This window comes from Venturia canescens, chromosome 1 (assembly GCF_019457755.1).
Source record: "Venturia canescens isolate UGA chromosome 1, ASM1945775v1, whole genome shotgun sequence".
Classification (NCBI taxonomy): Eukaryota; Metazoa; Arthropoda; class Insecta; order Hymenoptera; family Ichneumonidae; genus Venturia; species Venturia canescens.
In genome coordinates, this window is record NC_057421.1 from 40,081,840 (window position 1) to 40,096,781 (window position 14,942).

At 34.6% G+C, this 14,942-nt stretch overlaps 3 protein-coding genes across 3 annotated transcripts in view; 2 read left to right on the top strand and 1 right to left on the bottom strand.

Moving 5' to 3' along the window:
* The window catches only part of LOC122408149 (uncharacterized), a 1,237,064-nt gene that overhangs the window by 585,238 nt on the left and 636,884 nt on the right, over positions 1-14,942 (top strand). The window lies entirely within an intron of this gene.
* On the bottom strand, positions 3,673-7,485 carry LOC122408158 (uncharacterized). Its single transcript, XM_043414798.1, has 3 exons — positions 6,974-7,485; positions 6,327-6,635; positions 3,673-6,241 (listed from the first exon to the last, which is right to left on the bottom strand). The coding sequence occupies exons 1-3, from the start codon at positions 7,076-7,078 to the stop codon at positions 4,040-4,042; spliced, it is 2,616 nt and encodes an 871-aa protein (XP_043270733.1). The 5' UTR covers positions 7,079-7,485; the 3' UTR covers positions 3,673-4,039.
* LOC122408177 (uncharacterized) lies at positions 7,471-11,213 on the top strand. Its single transcript, XM_043414819.1, has 9 exons — positions 7,471-7,616; positions 8,086-8,345; positions 8,917-9,071; positions 9,270-9,374; positions 9,458-9,611; positions 9,785-9,987; positions 10,228-10,398; positions 10,486-10,720; positions 10,794-11,213. The coding sequence occupies exons 2-9, from the start codon at positions 8,102-8,104 to the stop codon at positions 10,919-10,921; spliced, it is 1,395 nt and encodes a 464-aa protein (XP_043270754.1). The 5' UTR covers positions 7,471-7,616; positions 8,086-8,101; the 3' UTR covers positions 10,922-11,213.

The following is a 14,942-nucleotide window of genomic DNA, read 5'->3' on the forward strand; positions in this document are numbered from 1 at the left end:
TCACAAATTTTCAAGTTCTTTTATGAAATGGTTTATTTGTGAGAGCCATTTGAAAATTCTGTGACGTCATAAAACCGGCATATTCGCGTATATAAGAGTAGCGGCAGGGCTCGCGCTGGCTTTTCTTTTGCGCTGCAGTTTTTCCTTTTAATACTTGGCGTCGAGCCGCTACCGCGTCTCTTGATAAAAAAACATCAAATTCTTGTGGTTTTTCGTAGAGGATTACTTTCTCTAGTAAAAAAGTGTTACAATTATTGTAATTTAAAATTTTTTATAAAATCACTTATTTTAATTGTTTCGTGCTTGGTTCTCATATCCTTCTTTTGAAGCTACTGAACTCAAAACTCACACATGCTTTACTGAGATGTATTGTAACGTAGATTTTCCCCGCGAGGGTACGATCCAGTCCCTTCTCGGCTCACTCACCTCGTCTCGCGCCACTCTCCGGCTACGAGAGTAGACTGGGCGCCAGGTACAAAGTACCGTCGAATTATTCGACTTGATTTTTGTCGATTCTCGTGATGGTAACGCAATACAAAATTAGAGTGTAGGAGGCACGAGGGAAATGAGTGACTGAGGAGGGTCCGACTACTCAGCTCATCTGAGATACAAGAAGGTAGAGGGGGGATCCTTGGGGCAAAGTAGCAGTCACGAAACACAAAAGAAATAGCCAACAACAAAATACAAAATTCGAAACAATAGGCGCCATTTATTAACAATTTGCACGGAGAAATCAATTATACAAGAGAAAAATGTGAGATTGCCAACTAATTGTTAATCAGAATAATATTTCGGGAGACAATGATTCGGATTCGCCATTTAAACGGAATAGAAAAATGCTCGGAAAAATGATAATTTTAATTCGCCGTCGCGTTGACCCTATTTACAAGCAGGTAACTAAACGTCGCAAACGACCTACCCGAGTCCGAAAAGTAACTACAGGCAATAGGTAATAGGTAACTGCTATGACGGAAACTGTAACACATTGATCACCACGGCAGGGTAGGCAAGAAAGTGATCACTGTGAGACAATCCCAGGTAGATTACGCGGATGTCGTAGGTAGCGCAAAGGCAAAAGGTAATCGACACCTGGTAATTTCCTACCCAATAATTCATCCACGAGCTAACCTACCACACGGCGATAGAGATCACGAAACGTAAGAGTCCGCGATTCGAAACAATATATGACGCAATGCGAAAGGCAAAAGATAGGCGAAATTACGATCGACGACGGAGAATAACGTAATTTACAATATAAATCGCAAGAGAGGTAACAGAAAATACATCGATGCCGAGACAGGAAATAATACAATCGGATACTCGAAAGAATGCGCAATATAAAAGAAACGAAAGAAAAATACTGACAAATAAGGTCCGGGTTGACCGCCGTACCTTCCGAACGCGACAATGAGATCGAGAGAGACACAACGAAAACATCGCGCGGCTAGCGCGCCCACTAGAGTTCTTGACACGTGCAGGGAGAGAGAGAGACAAAAGAGAAAATGAACGTTACTGCGCGATATATTCAGTGCTTTATCAAAACTCGAAAGACTAATCATTCACATAATTTTTACAAGATCGACAATCTTCTAGGAGACCAAATCAAGAGCGAATTCTCTGGTAGAGTTGAGCGTTTAAATACAAAAGATAGGGACAAGGGGAGTAGCGGCCGCAATCTCGCTCGCTACTTCGCCATACATGTCTCCCTCAACGAAAATGCCACCAGGCAACAAAACTCAAAAGAAACCGGAACTAAATTCCGAAACAATACGCTCAATTCCACCAAAGAACACGAGGAGAAAGAATAGCGGGCTTACCGAGGAGATCACTCGTCGCACACGAAGAAAGACAAAAGAGACCTTGATGACTGTAGGCTCGGACTTCTGACTCGCCGGTGAGGTGATCAGAACAAGACTAATTGTACGAACTAGTGGTCCTCAATATTCGGCGCCATCCCCACCACTAGGCCCACGAACCGCAGCGCTTACCCGCTAGACGTGAACTAGAGAACGGGCTCAAGTCCACGTTTTCGCGGGACTTCAAATTACGAAGTGCGACACGTCGATAATTTACCTCCCTGTTGCTCTCGCCTCTCCCGTCCACTCGAAACATTCCTCCCGACTGGATTACCGTGATTCGGGTGCCTTTTCTCTTGGGGATCCGGAGGGCAGCTCTGAAAGACCGAGGGGAGGCCTCCCTCACGACTTCGGACGTCTAGAAGCCGTGGTGGGCCCACGACAAAAACCACCAGGTAAAACAGCACCTTGGCTCCAGAAAACTCCCCCGAATCCCACCTGACGAGGCGCCGTCTCGCACGGACCGTGGCACCCGAATTTACGGTGTAGCGAACGGTGTAACTCTCGGTCACTACAGCGGGAGAGGCATGGACGGCGTTCAACGAATGGCCTATGCCAGCGTGTCCTCTCAGCCGTCCGCTGGTCGAGAATGATGTTCGTAACTCGAAGACGGTGTGGGAAGGTGTTTCTCGCGAACGAGATCGGGTCGAACAACAGTAAAGCATCGTCACAATAAAAGATGGTTCGCGAAGCCCAGACGCGGAGGCAACACCAAACATCCCAAAATCACTACGAAATTTATACTGAAAATAAACGACAAATTAAACGCAAAATAGACGCGAAATTCTCTCTCTCTTCCTGCTACGTAGGTAATAGGTAGCTAAATAAAACTAGAATTCAACAAAAATAAAAAACAATCGAAAAAATTCTGTAAAGAAAAATAAAAAATTTTCAAAAAAATTCATAAATATTGGACAAATTGAAAAATAAACTATCCAAGTTACATGCAGTATAAAAATGTATGATATCAATTGGAGGCCAATTTTTTATTGATAATTTGAAATATTTATCGAACAAATCGCAAACTTTAATTGAAATTCATGATAATTATTTTCAAGAAAAAAGTTAATGAAAAAAAAGTCATAACGGAAGTTACGTGCAGTACTAAAATGAATTATATCAATTCGAGGTCAAGTATTTATCAGTTATTCGAAACATAATTTCCGGCGACAAATGAGCGTTGAGAATCCTTGTCGGGCTCACAACGTTTTATCAAAATTACTAAAAAATTAATGGAAATAAAATCATTAAAAATTCAAATGAAAGTCATTCGTTACTTCAACAAGATACACACTGTAAAAAATCGATTCCCCTCCGACTTTCAGGATCCCCTGGTATTATTCACAACATTCAACTTCGATTGGATCGGTACAAATTATGTTAAAATACGTCTTAAACGTACTTGCCCGGCCCATCACTTTTTATTCAAATTGCTCATTCGAAAACAAATCAAAAACGAAGTTAATGCATGTGTTAATATTAAGGAACAGTAATTCCCGAGAGAATAATTTTCCTTCGAATCGCTCTTGTCAAAATGAAACGAAAATGAAAGATGAAGTTGATTAATCTATTTATATAATATGGAGTCATAATTCACAACAAAATCATTTTTCTTCAAATTCCAGGAATCCACGTGTCGTACTCGACTAGTGATATTTATCAAAATGTGTACGTGACTATAGAAAAAAAAACATTGCATGGCTGAGTAGGTTCGAAAATTTCTAGTAACCCTTATGGAAAAATACTTATGAGCACTAATGGACACCATTAGTAATTCATCAGTTTTAGTCAGGTATTCATAAGTTCCACAAGTGTCGTCATTAGTGCTAATCAGTAATTGATTCCGGTACTTATAATCACTAATGGAAACTGATTAAGAAGAACCAGTGCACCAATAGTACTGATATGTGCTCTTTTCACTGATGATTAGTGATTACCTTATTGCTGATGGATTTTTGTATCACTGATGGTTATCGCTATGAATAACTTATGGAGTTATTGCAAGGTTTTCTATAAATAAAACACATCGCTGCTCTATATATATATATCACTCGTAAAAGATATATATATTATATCTTTCGCATATTGTTTATAAATTACAGTTATTATTTTTTATAACATATATGATATAATTGATGTAATATATAACATAAGGATGATGAAGCAGTTCCATTTAAATAAGTTCAATCCTCTTCTATTTTGTTCACTAGAGGAATTAAACAATGAAAATGATCATTCAGCTTGATTTCAACACATTTATCGGTTATCTTGTGAGGTAAAATTGCAAGAAGTCGATTGTTTCGTTGAACGATATGAAAAAACATTCCAGACCTTAAGCCAAGGTCGTGGTCAATAATATACAAGTCAGGATCGCGTATGATATGGAAAGATCGACCAAGTATAACTGGCATTTCTTTTACTGATCCCAATTGACGAACCATCACAATTCCAGTTATATCCAAAAAATTTCCATCCTCTAATCTAACAATAGAATTATTGCGTTTGTTCAACCTATTATAAATATTTGCGTGGTACAATATTTTTTTGAAAATGAATCGCTCGTACAAGACTGCTTTATTCTCTATGCTAACCCTCAATAATCTTTCAACAGATGTTTGTTGAATCAAAGTTAGTATGATAATTTTCGGTGCACCAAAAATACGTAAGTCTGAGCCTATTGACATACACTTTTTAATTTTCAAATAACCAACTAATTTTTCATAGAACTTCTTGATATTTTCGGGACATGCATTATTGGAAAATATTGAAGAGCTCAGTTCGTTAGTGGACCACAGTCTGCGATATGATTTACAGATCTGTTCTGGAATGGCCTGAGTATTCTTAAATAGTTTTTTTAACGTTCCATTGTATTTCTCGTAAGGAAATGTGGATGTAGCCCATAGAGCTCCAAATTTTTTAACTGATGCTGGTATATGTAATAATAAATGCATATTAAATTTGGCATACTCTAGTCCATATAACTCTGGAATCAAGTAAACGAATTTCTTCAAAGCTCTTGTAGCTAAAGAAAGTTCGTTGTTGGTGATTTTTTTTTTCAGAAGTAAATGTAAGCTGGACACTAGGAGTAGCCAATGTTTTAGGTAAGCGAGCGGTAATATATCTTTGAAACACGGAATAAAATAATACAATATAAAATTTCTCCATTCATTCGCTTTCCACAATGCTCTATCTTGTATTGATCTAGGCACACGTGAAATTTCACAAGGAGGTTTTATCCTCAATATTTTGTCATCGATTTCTTTAATTCGTGTTCCGATATAAAATTTTTTTTTATTATTTGACGAATCAAATAGCGCATTCACCAATGTCTTCACTACTCCTAATAAAATGCAGTGCATATAATCTGGGATGAATGAAGAAATTATATTGAACAAGGGAATAAACATTAATATGGATAATCCCTTGACACCGTTGACAGGCGCATCTATTGAAGCTTGTCTCGCGTCTGCTTCGTGCTGTTCAAGAGTTCGATTGGGGCCTACCGGACCAGGATAGACTCGGGCATAACCTTTTCCAACTTCAATTCTTTCACCTTTGTGTAAACAAAATGAGCATCCATATTCGCCGTTATATTGATGAATCATTTGGCAAAGAGGCCGAGCAACAGAATCGACGGTACTCAATAGAGTATGTACTTTTATATTCACATCCGGTAGTCCCGAAATTGATCGTACAATACCGTCGTTATGTAATTTTGTCAATTCGTCGGTGAAAACAGAAAGAAAAACATTCATATCTGGTTTTTCTGATCCATACCATAGCCCACATAACATTATTTTTTCTTTGCGAATTGCAAAGGGCAATTCATTTATCATAACTTGTATCGGCCACATTGACAATGCAGACGATTTGAACATCCTAACACCATCGGTGTTAAACTGTAGGCTGATGTCATTATTAGATATCACATTTTGTTGTAACAATTTTTGATAGACTTGTCCGTTTATGACATCAGAGTCGTCATTCGATGGTTTAAGAAATTGAAAATATAAGTCACTATTGACTATAGATTTTAACTGCTCTGTCAATGAGATAGTGAAGAAATATTTATCACTATTTTTTAAATCGATCACGTTATAATTGCACTCGCATATTTCGCATCGACTGATTACTTTATTAACAAATACCAATAGTGATTTGCATTCTGGGCAAATATAATGTGTTTTAATGGGAATTTGTGAGTCAAACTGTTTTAAAAACATATACTTTGAGGAATATACAGCGTTTGGTAAATGGCAATTTATCAGTTCTAATAAATCCTCTAACGCCAAATCGCTTATAGAATGCCGGATCGTGAAATTTAAAATCAAAAGTTCACTTTCTCTCTTTGTAATATCACAGCCATTGTACAAACGCAGCCTCTCCTGAAAATAAATTATATTATGTTAACATTTTTTATAAAAAATCAAATCATCATGTCTACGATACGAATTATTGAAAATTGAATACTTGATTCTGTTGTTGTTGGTTGCATTCATCTCTTCTCATGTCATCACCATTATCTCGCATATCAGCCAATCTTAAGTTTCCTTCGATCTCCACGAAATCGTTATTTCCCTCGTTAATTTCAAATTCTATGAGATCATTGTCAACAATCACATCGTAATAGAGGTCTTCGTCCTCTTCATCGCTAAAGTCGCCCGATTGGTCACTTTCATTTTCAATATCATTTTGAATATTATCAGTAACTGTACTGAATTCAATACTTGATGAAGGCAAAATGTTGTTTTCAGAACTCCGAACACTATCAGGTGGACTCTGCAAAAAATAATTTTATATTGGGCTTTTATATTATAAGCATATCACAACGAGCATATGTATAGATTGCATACAAACATGATTTATAATATATTGTTGACATATTTTCGAAGTGGAAAAATTGGAATGAGCTCTGCACACAAATTTTATTTTCATAAATACAAATAAGAAGGACTACGCATCAAAAGGTTTTGAATTTTTTCATGTGGTCAATGTTTTTGAAATCGAATAAAATAGTGGAGAAATAGAGAGCAGCGTTGATTGTTAGCAAATGCCTTTTTTTTCAACGTTGCGATTTAAAACTTTGTACAAATCATACATGGGTTATTTTTACTTACCTCAGTGGCAACTTGATCTTCAGTTAATTTTCTTCGAGAGCGGATGGTTGATTCGGGAATTGGTCCGTCTTCCGATAGCCATTGTTTATAGGGGCCTCTTTTCATTTTTTTAGGTTATAAGATTCTTATATGGTACCAATATAATTAAACAAAAGTTATTGCACACAACTATAGCACTCACAACTTGATTAAACAATTTTCGGTTTAATTCTGTCTGTAAGTCTGCCGGTACCGTCTAAATTTATTTGATATGACAAAGAAACATATACGAAGTATAAGTTGTGTTGTAACCTTCTTCGACCTTTATATACATATACACGACTCAATACCAATCCGCTCGCGCTACTCTTCTCCCTACCACAACCCTTCCAACGCAACTCTGTGTTGTCCCGGGGAACCCCGGCTTACTAAAACTAAGTTCTTTAGTGCGCGCGAAAAAGACAGTGTGTGCGTCGCCACGTTTTTGCGAAAATTTGTTTTTTCTCGATTATTCTCGGCTTATTAATGTGATTTTCGCTGTGTTTTCAACTGTGTTATTAAAAAAAAAGTTTCTAATTCACGAAAAAAAAGACTACCAAGATATCTCAGTGTATTATCTTCGTGCGACGTGAAGAAAAGTTACCAACAATAACAACATTTTAAGGTTAGTCATTGTCGAAATATCGAATGAAATGTTTGTATAGTATTCTGCATCTTCACAATTTTGTGGAACGAAAAAAGTTGTTTTATAAATAAAGTGTTGGTGAATAATCAAAATATATTGAAAACGTACAAAATAAGCTATCATTCGAAATAATGGATAAATTAACCTATATAATTTGATTGTTTGTTCGAAACTGAAAATAGATTATTGAGGTGGAATTAATCTTGGCATTGCGGGACTACTATAAAAATTGATAAACTTACTTATCAATGTCTCAATCTTTTCTATTATCCAAATTTTCGAAGTATATAAGAAACTAATTTTTGTCAGTATATAACAAGGGGCTAACTTCTCAGCTGTTTCGAGATAAGAATAATTCTTGTATTTCAATGAAAAAATTCAACATTTTGTCGCACATTTTTTGGTTCATTTTCTTTGTCGATTGGAAATTAATTTGAAATGTTTTTAGACTTTCTACAACAACGATGGATGACAACAGATGTGTCGTTATTGAATTCGTGAATGAAGAAAACGAAATTGGTGTTGGATACAGAGATTGGCTTCTTCCAAAACAACTGACCGATGCAGAATTGCAGGAAAAAATAGATTGCGAGGAAGAAATAAAAACTATCTGGCCTAATTGCGAGATAGGACCAAGTAATAAAATGAAAAAGCGACTTTTGGGATGCGAATGGGAAGAATATGTAGTTAAAGTGATGGCTTTCGGCAGTAAGTAAAATCTTTGCGCTTACTATTTTTTCATTCCTTTATGAAAATAACTTTTTGACCCCGCTAACTTTTCTGAAATGATAACATCTATTATCAGCTGTTATGCATGGCATTAAATATCATTACTGAAATTATCTTGAATGAAAAGTGACTTGCAAAAATTATTTCTTAGAAATCTATCGCAGCGAAACATATTTGAAAAATTTATATAGTTCCCTTTCTCTTATAACTTGATAGCTAATATCAATCACCTCCAGCGATTGTTTTTGAAAGCATTTCTATAAATACATGTTTCGGAATGATGAAATTCATTATGACACTTTAATCGGTGACCCACAAATTTCTCCTTATTGGATTTTTTGTCTGCTTACTTTTTGAGCAAACAAAGGTGTACATTATTCTAGCTATTGCTTCATAAATATATTTTAATGACTCAATATAACTAAAAAATGTTATTGAACATCTTTCATATTATCCGTGATTTGGAAAACCATTGAAAGTTTAAAAATTGAAATGGTTTGATTCTGAATTTTCATCCATGTAGCTGTAATTAAAAATCTTACACTTCTAGAATGGACCGAAATGTGTGACGTTCGCAAGAATATAGAAAAATATGGTGTATGCAACGTATCTCGAGATTCTCGTCGTGGTAGGACAAAGCGCAAGCTGAATTCAGATTCCGAATCCGGAAAGAGCGACGATAACACCGAGCCATCAAAAACTAAAGTAAGTTTTCAAAATATCATAAAGATTAAACGTGGTATTATTGATGAATTGAATTATTGATCATGAATTTCGAATCTTAAAGTTGAGGAACTTCGATTGTACTTCGGATCATTTAATCACAAACATTAATATTTTTAATACATGCTATATATATATAACTGGCAGTATAAATAAAAATAAAAGAATTGTCTTGAATAGGAGAAAAAAAATTCGAAACAACTCAAATGGCTGGATGATTTGAAACAAAAGAAATTGAAAAAAGATTTTGCTGCAAAGTCGGGAACAATGCGAAAAAAGCCGAAAGTAAGACTTATGACGATAGAAAATATTAACAGCTATTTTGAACGCAAAACAGTAACTTTATGATTACATACCATCTGTACTAGATTGCAGATGAATCTCAAGATTCGGATAGTGATTCACAACTGATGTATTCAGACAAACCAACACTCATTAAGAAAATCTCGATGTTGCAACGAGAAGTCGAAGAATTAAAAATTGCAAATAAAGTACTCGTTTCAACGACTGATGCTTATAAAGGTAATCAACATTTAATTCTAAGAGCTCAAGTCGAAAGTTTATATATGAAAAATTAGAATACTATAGAAAAGCATTCTCATACAAGAATAACGAGTCAGAAACTTGTTTGAAATAATATTTTACACATAACTGAATATAAATGAATTATTTACAATAATCTTTTTTATTACTAGATTTGCTGGAAATGAAACAGTTGATCACCGATCTTATTGAAACTTTACAAGATGTTAAGCAATGCAGTGGCAACACCATACCAAACCAATCGCAAAAAGAAGATAAATCATCTAAAGTTGCACTTAAGAAAGGGACTTTTCTGCCTTGCTCTGCAAAAGACGATGATAACGAAGCTATCATCCCGAATTTTCGAGAATCACGCGTAAATCAATACCGATCTCATTTTCATAATTTGTTTAGTTATTTTTTCAATGGAGCTGCTTAAATGTGTAACTGAAACTCAATAATTCATTTCTCTACTTCGAAACAAAAAGCCATATATTTATGTTTATGTTAATCCAAACCAACATCTAGAGACGAGGCAACGCATTATAATTTTATATCGTGAATATATATTTGAATCAATACTGCATGACGCATATTTAATTATACTATATTCCAGACTATTCATACTCATGATAATGGAGTAATTGATCAAGAGCAAAAATTGAAGGGCATAGTGGAATCGTCCCGACACCACGCCACGACGTCATCGGTCAATAATGGTACGAATGATATCAATGATAAACTTTTTCCGTGTTCGGATTCAGCGAAAACAACTCAAATAAAAGAAGTAAATATGTCAAAAACAGCTCATACTATTTACTTTTAACACTTTTTGTAAAAGATTATGTCTACCTTATTTAACGTCTTTTTACAGAAAAAAGATACTTCATCAGCAGGAGAAGATGAAGAATTCAGTATTTGCAAAAAACAATTGTCGAAATGTCGTCATAGCAATTCCATTGTATTAACGGGTGATTTAATGAACGTTTTGTTCACACGCGATGAATTAAGAACTTCAACTTTATCCGGGGAAGTTTCCAATTTGCAGCTTAATAAAAATGGACAACCGAAAAAAAAACTGAACCCAAAAAAAATTGAATTCATTTTTGGTAAGTAATTATTATCTTGATTTTTTCATCCATAACCGTGATGAGTTCAACATTTCTAAATATTCAATTTCAGATTACGTCAAGAAACTTTTCCCGAACGAAGTAAACATCGACGTTACAATTAAACAAAAAATTCAACAAAAATGCAACAACGCGACTCCTCGACCAAGCCGTCAAAACAAGTTGTCGTCAAAGGGTTAAAAATACTTATTTCGAATGTTTGTTTTCTTTCATTTTTTAATTTTTCATTCTTTCTTTTCTTCTACAATGCGTCCGCACGCAATCTCTCATCGAAAGACTCGAAATTTTTTAGATTATTTTGATTCAATTTCAGAAATATTTTCATCTTTTCTTTTCGGAAGAATGTCGACAAAACGGTGTATATAGCTTTCCTAAAAATTTGGAGCTATTCGTAATTGTCTCTTTATTAAGTGAATAAGATGAAATTATAAAAAACTAAAGAAATTCGAATAAATCTGATGTTCATTTTCAATGGTTGGTATTTTCTTATTATTCCATTAAGGTCATCAATCATTTGCGTAAGTGCGAAAGAATATATTGATACACAAGCACGTTCGTGTTCTTCACGAAATTTTTCGATATTCCGAGAAAACTAGAAGATATATATTATTCCCTGAAAAGAGAATAAGTTGCATACTAATATTTTTCTTGAAATATCAAGCCTTTTCGGTAAAAACATGCAGCAGCCAGGATTTTTACCAACTGTACGATTAAGAGTACTTCAAACTATTCACTAATAAGGACAACACTGGTATTACTTATGGGATCACTAATGGAACAGCAGCGACTCACTAATTAAACACTAGCGATATCACTAATGACATTACTACAGTCATCACTAATGATATCACTACAGTCATCACTAATGATATCACTAGAGGTACTAATGGTACTAGTCCATCGGTGCGCGAAATTACGTTGTTATTAGTATTATTAGTATTTTGTGATCAGTGTTCATAAGTATTTTTCCATAAGGGAATGCGCCTGATTATTTCTCATTTTCATTGGTTCTTACCGAATGGTATGTGTTCACTGAAGAAAATCAGAAGTGGATATTGCTATACGAACTTGCGAACAATCAAGTTCAAATTACTTGGAGATATTATTTTTATTTCTATCCATTTTATTATATTTGTCATTATAGAACAGCCCTAATTTGTTTTCGAATGAGCAATTTGAATAAAAAGTGATGGGCCGGACAAGTACGTTTAAGACGTATTTGAACATAATTTGTACCGATCCAATCGAAGTTGAATGTTGTGAATAATACCAGGGGATCCTGAAAGTCGGAGGGGAATCGATTCTTTACAGTGTGTATCTTGTTGAAGTAACGAATGACTTTCATGTGAATTTTTAATGATTTTATTTCCATTAATTATTTAGTAATTTTGATAAAACGTTGTGAGCCCGACAAGGATTCTCAACGCTCATTTGTCGCCGGAGATTATATTTCGAATAACTGATAAATACTTGACCTCGAATTGATATAATTCATTTTAGTACTGCACGTAACTTCCGTTATGACTTTTTTTTCATTAACTTTTTTCTTGAAAATAATTATCATGAATTTCAATTAAAGTTTGCGATTTGTTCGATAAATATTTCAAATTATCAATAAAAACTTGGCCTCCAATTGATATCATACATTTTTATACTGCATGTAACTTGGATAGTTTATTTTTCAATTTGTCCAATATTTATGAATTTTTTTGAAAATTTTTTATTTTTCTTTACAGAATTTTTTTGATTGTTTTTTATTTTTGTTGAATTTTTTTGAAGTTTTCAATTTTTCGTTTATTATTTCTATAGAATTTTTTTCCTGGTTCTGAATCTTTTTTCTATGTCATCCAGAAACAAGAGACCATCAATGTACTTGTCCCAACCTTTTTTTCCCTAGGGGAAGTTTATGGTTTGATATCACGCCTTTTTTCTCAAAAGTTCCTCATTTATGTTATGACGATTATAGGATTTTAGTATAAATTTCTATGAATTAATTGCTTAGTACATTTTTATAGATTCCATTCTCATACGAACATTTTTTATGGGATAATCTTTTTCATGAAATTATCAGCAAATAAGGGACCATCAATGTACTTTTCCCAATCTTATTTTCCCTGTGTATGATGTTCGGCTTATAAAGTTGGTTTCCACCATAAAAAACCAATTTTTCGTAAAAATTGTAGTGAAAATATTTCGTCACAAGTCTGCCCTTGAACTTTGGCGATTTTTTTCCTCATACTCTAATATGTTATGCCTATTAGGAACTCTACAGCATGGAGGAATCCGGGATGAGGCCCGAGAAATGAATTTCGGTTTATAATGTTGGTTTCCACGTAAAAGACCAATTTTTCGTCAAAATTGTACTGGAAATATTTCGTCACAGGTCTGTTTTTGGACTTTGGCGATTTTTTTCCTTGTACTCTAATATGTTTCGTCTATTTGGAACCCAAGAGTATGGAGAATAGTGTGTTGCGGGCCGAGATATGATTTTCGGCTTACAACGTTGGTTTCCACGAAATAAGATCTATTTTTCGTCAAAATTGTACTGGAAATATTTCGTCACAGGTCTGTCTTTGCACTTTGGCTATTTTTTTTCTTCTACTCTAATATGCTATGCTTATTGGGAACCCAAGAGAATGGTAGAAAGCGGGTTGGGGGCCGAGATATGATTTTCAGCTTATAACGTTGGTTTCCACGAAAAAGGACCTATTTTTCGTCAAAATTGTACTGGAAATATTTCGGCACTGGTTTGTTTTTCCACGTTGATGATTTTCCCCCTTATCTTCTAATATGTTTTGTATAATAGGAACCCAAGAGAGTGAAGAAATGCGTCTCGTGGGCTGTAATATAATTTTCGGCTTATAACGTTGGTTTCCGCGACAAAAGATTTATTTTTCGTCAAAATTGTACTGGAAATATTTCGTCTCCTGTCTGTCCTTGGCCTTTCGCGATTTTTTCCAAGTCTTCATACCAAGAAAGAACTGATGTAAAGATTTCCTTAATAGAACAGATTTTATTTATCCCTGTTCTTCAAAATTCAAATGAAAGATAGATCAAATTCATAATACGAAAAATCCAACAGATTTGCCCACTTTAAATGTCGCTTTTGCATTCTGAATCTAGAGATTTCATTTCATCCAAAACGTGCCCTCAATGAAATATATTTCCAAAGTTTGCAAGTGGCCGCTGAGGTCCAATTATCCACAGTTTGATAGTTGCTGAAAAAAAGTACCCGAAAATTTCTAACATTTATTATGCCAGAACTCAAAGCAGCAAAAAAAACTAAGCGAACTTAATTCAACAGAGCAACAGAATTCAAAGACGTTTAAGGTACCTGCATTGGTTTTGGAGGAAAACCATTTCAGGACAATTCAGAAATGAATTTAGAAATTCGAAAACTCACAATGGAGTAGAAAAAGGAAAATTGAAGTATTTAGAAAAGCGGAAGACTTTTGTGATGAATTTTCTAGATTACATGATACGGTTGGAGTAAATGATTTGAATGATTGGCACACATGCTGCAACACAGAAATATCAAAGTTTGGAAGTATTCGCTGTATATCAGTCATACAAACTTCAATACTATTTGAAAAGGAACACTTAAAAACTTGCATTTACCTTCTACTCTAATATGCCTTACCTTCTACTCTAATATCATTCTAACAGTTGCGTGTATTTTTGTTCTATTTATTCGTATATATAACCTATGTACACATGATATATAATCACGCCACTGACAATATACTCGCACTGGACAATATTTCTCATATTCTGGTTTAATTGAAGGATTATTTCAGTTAACACTTATTTCCAATCGAATGAAATGATGAAATCTTGAAAAGTTTCGTTGACATATGCATCGCGCATTTTTTTATACTTTTTATTTTCACACACAGATCACAGTCTACATTTACGCGGCCGCTTTTATACCGGTTTAGTATACCACAAGTTTTAACAAAATAAATAGTAATATGCACTTCTTTAGATGACGAAAATTATTTTTTTATTGATCCCGCACGTACTTCGTAATGTCGAAACTCTGTTCATACGATCAAAAACTGACACATGGTTTGTACATTATTATATGTATATCGATCGAATTTATGACTGCTGTTACCAGCTGTGCTGCGCCGTGTGCTACGTTCTGATGTTGACGTCAGATTTCCAATCATCAACAACTAATTTCAACAACCAATGACAA

Bases quoted from the DNA above. Each gene is read 5' to 3' on its own strand.
- LOC122408158 (XM_043414798.1), bottom strand. From the start codon at position 7,078: ATGAAAAGAGGCCCCTATAAACAATGGCTATCGGAAGACGGACCAATT. The intron at 6,636-6,973 runs GTAAGTAAAAAT...TATTTTTTGCAG, and splicing joins AAGATCAAGTTGCCACTGAG to AGTCCACCTGATAGTGTTCG. The intron at 6,242-6,326 runs GTATTCAATTTT...ATTTATTTTCAG, and splicing joins ACCAACAACAACAGAATCAA to GAGAGGCTGCGTTTGTACAA.
- LOC122408177 (XM_043414819.1), top strand. From the start codon at position 8,102: ATGGATGACAACAGATGTGTCGTTATTGAATTCGTGAATGAAGAAAAC. The intron at 9,375-9,457 runs GTAAGACTTATG...CATCTGTACTAG, and splicing joins CAATGCGAAAAAAGCCGAAA to ATTGCAGATGAATCTCAAGA. The intron at 10,399-10,485 runs GTAAATATGTCA...GTCTTTTTACAG, and splicing joins AAACAACTCAAATAAAAGAA to AAAAAAGATACTTCATCAGC.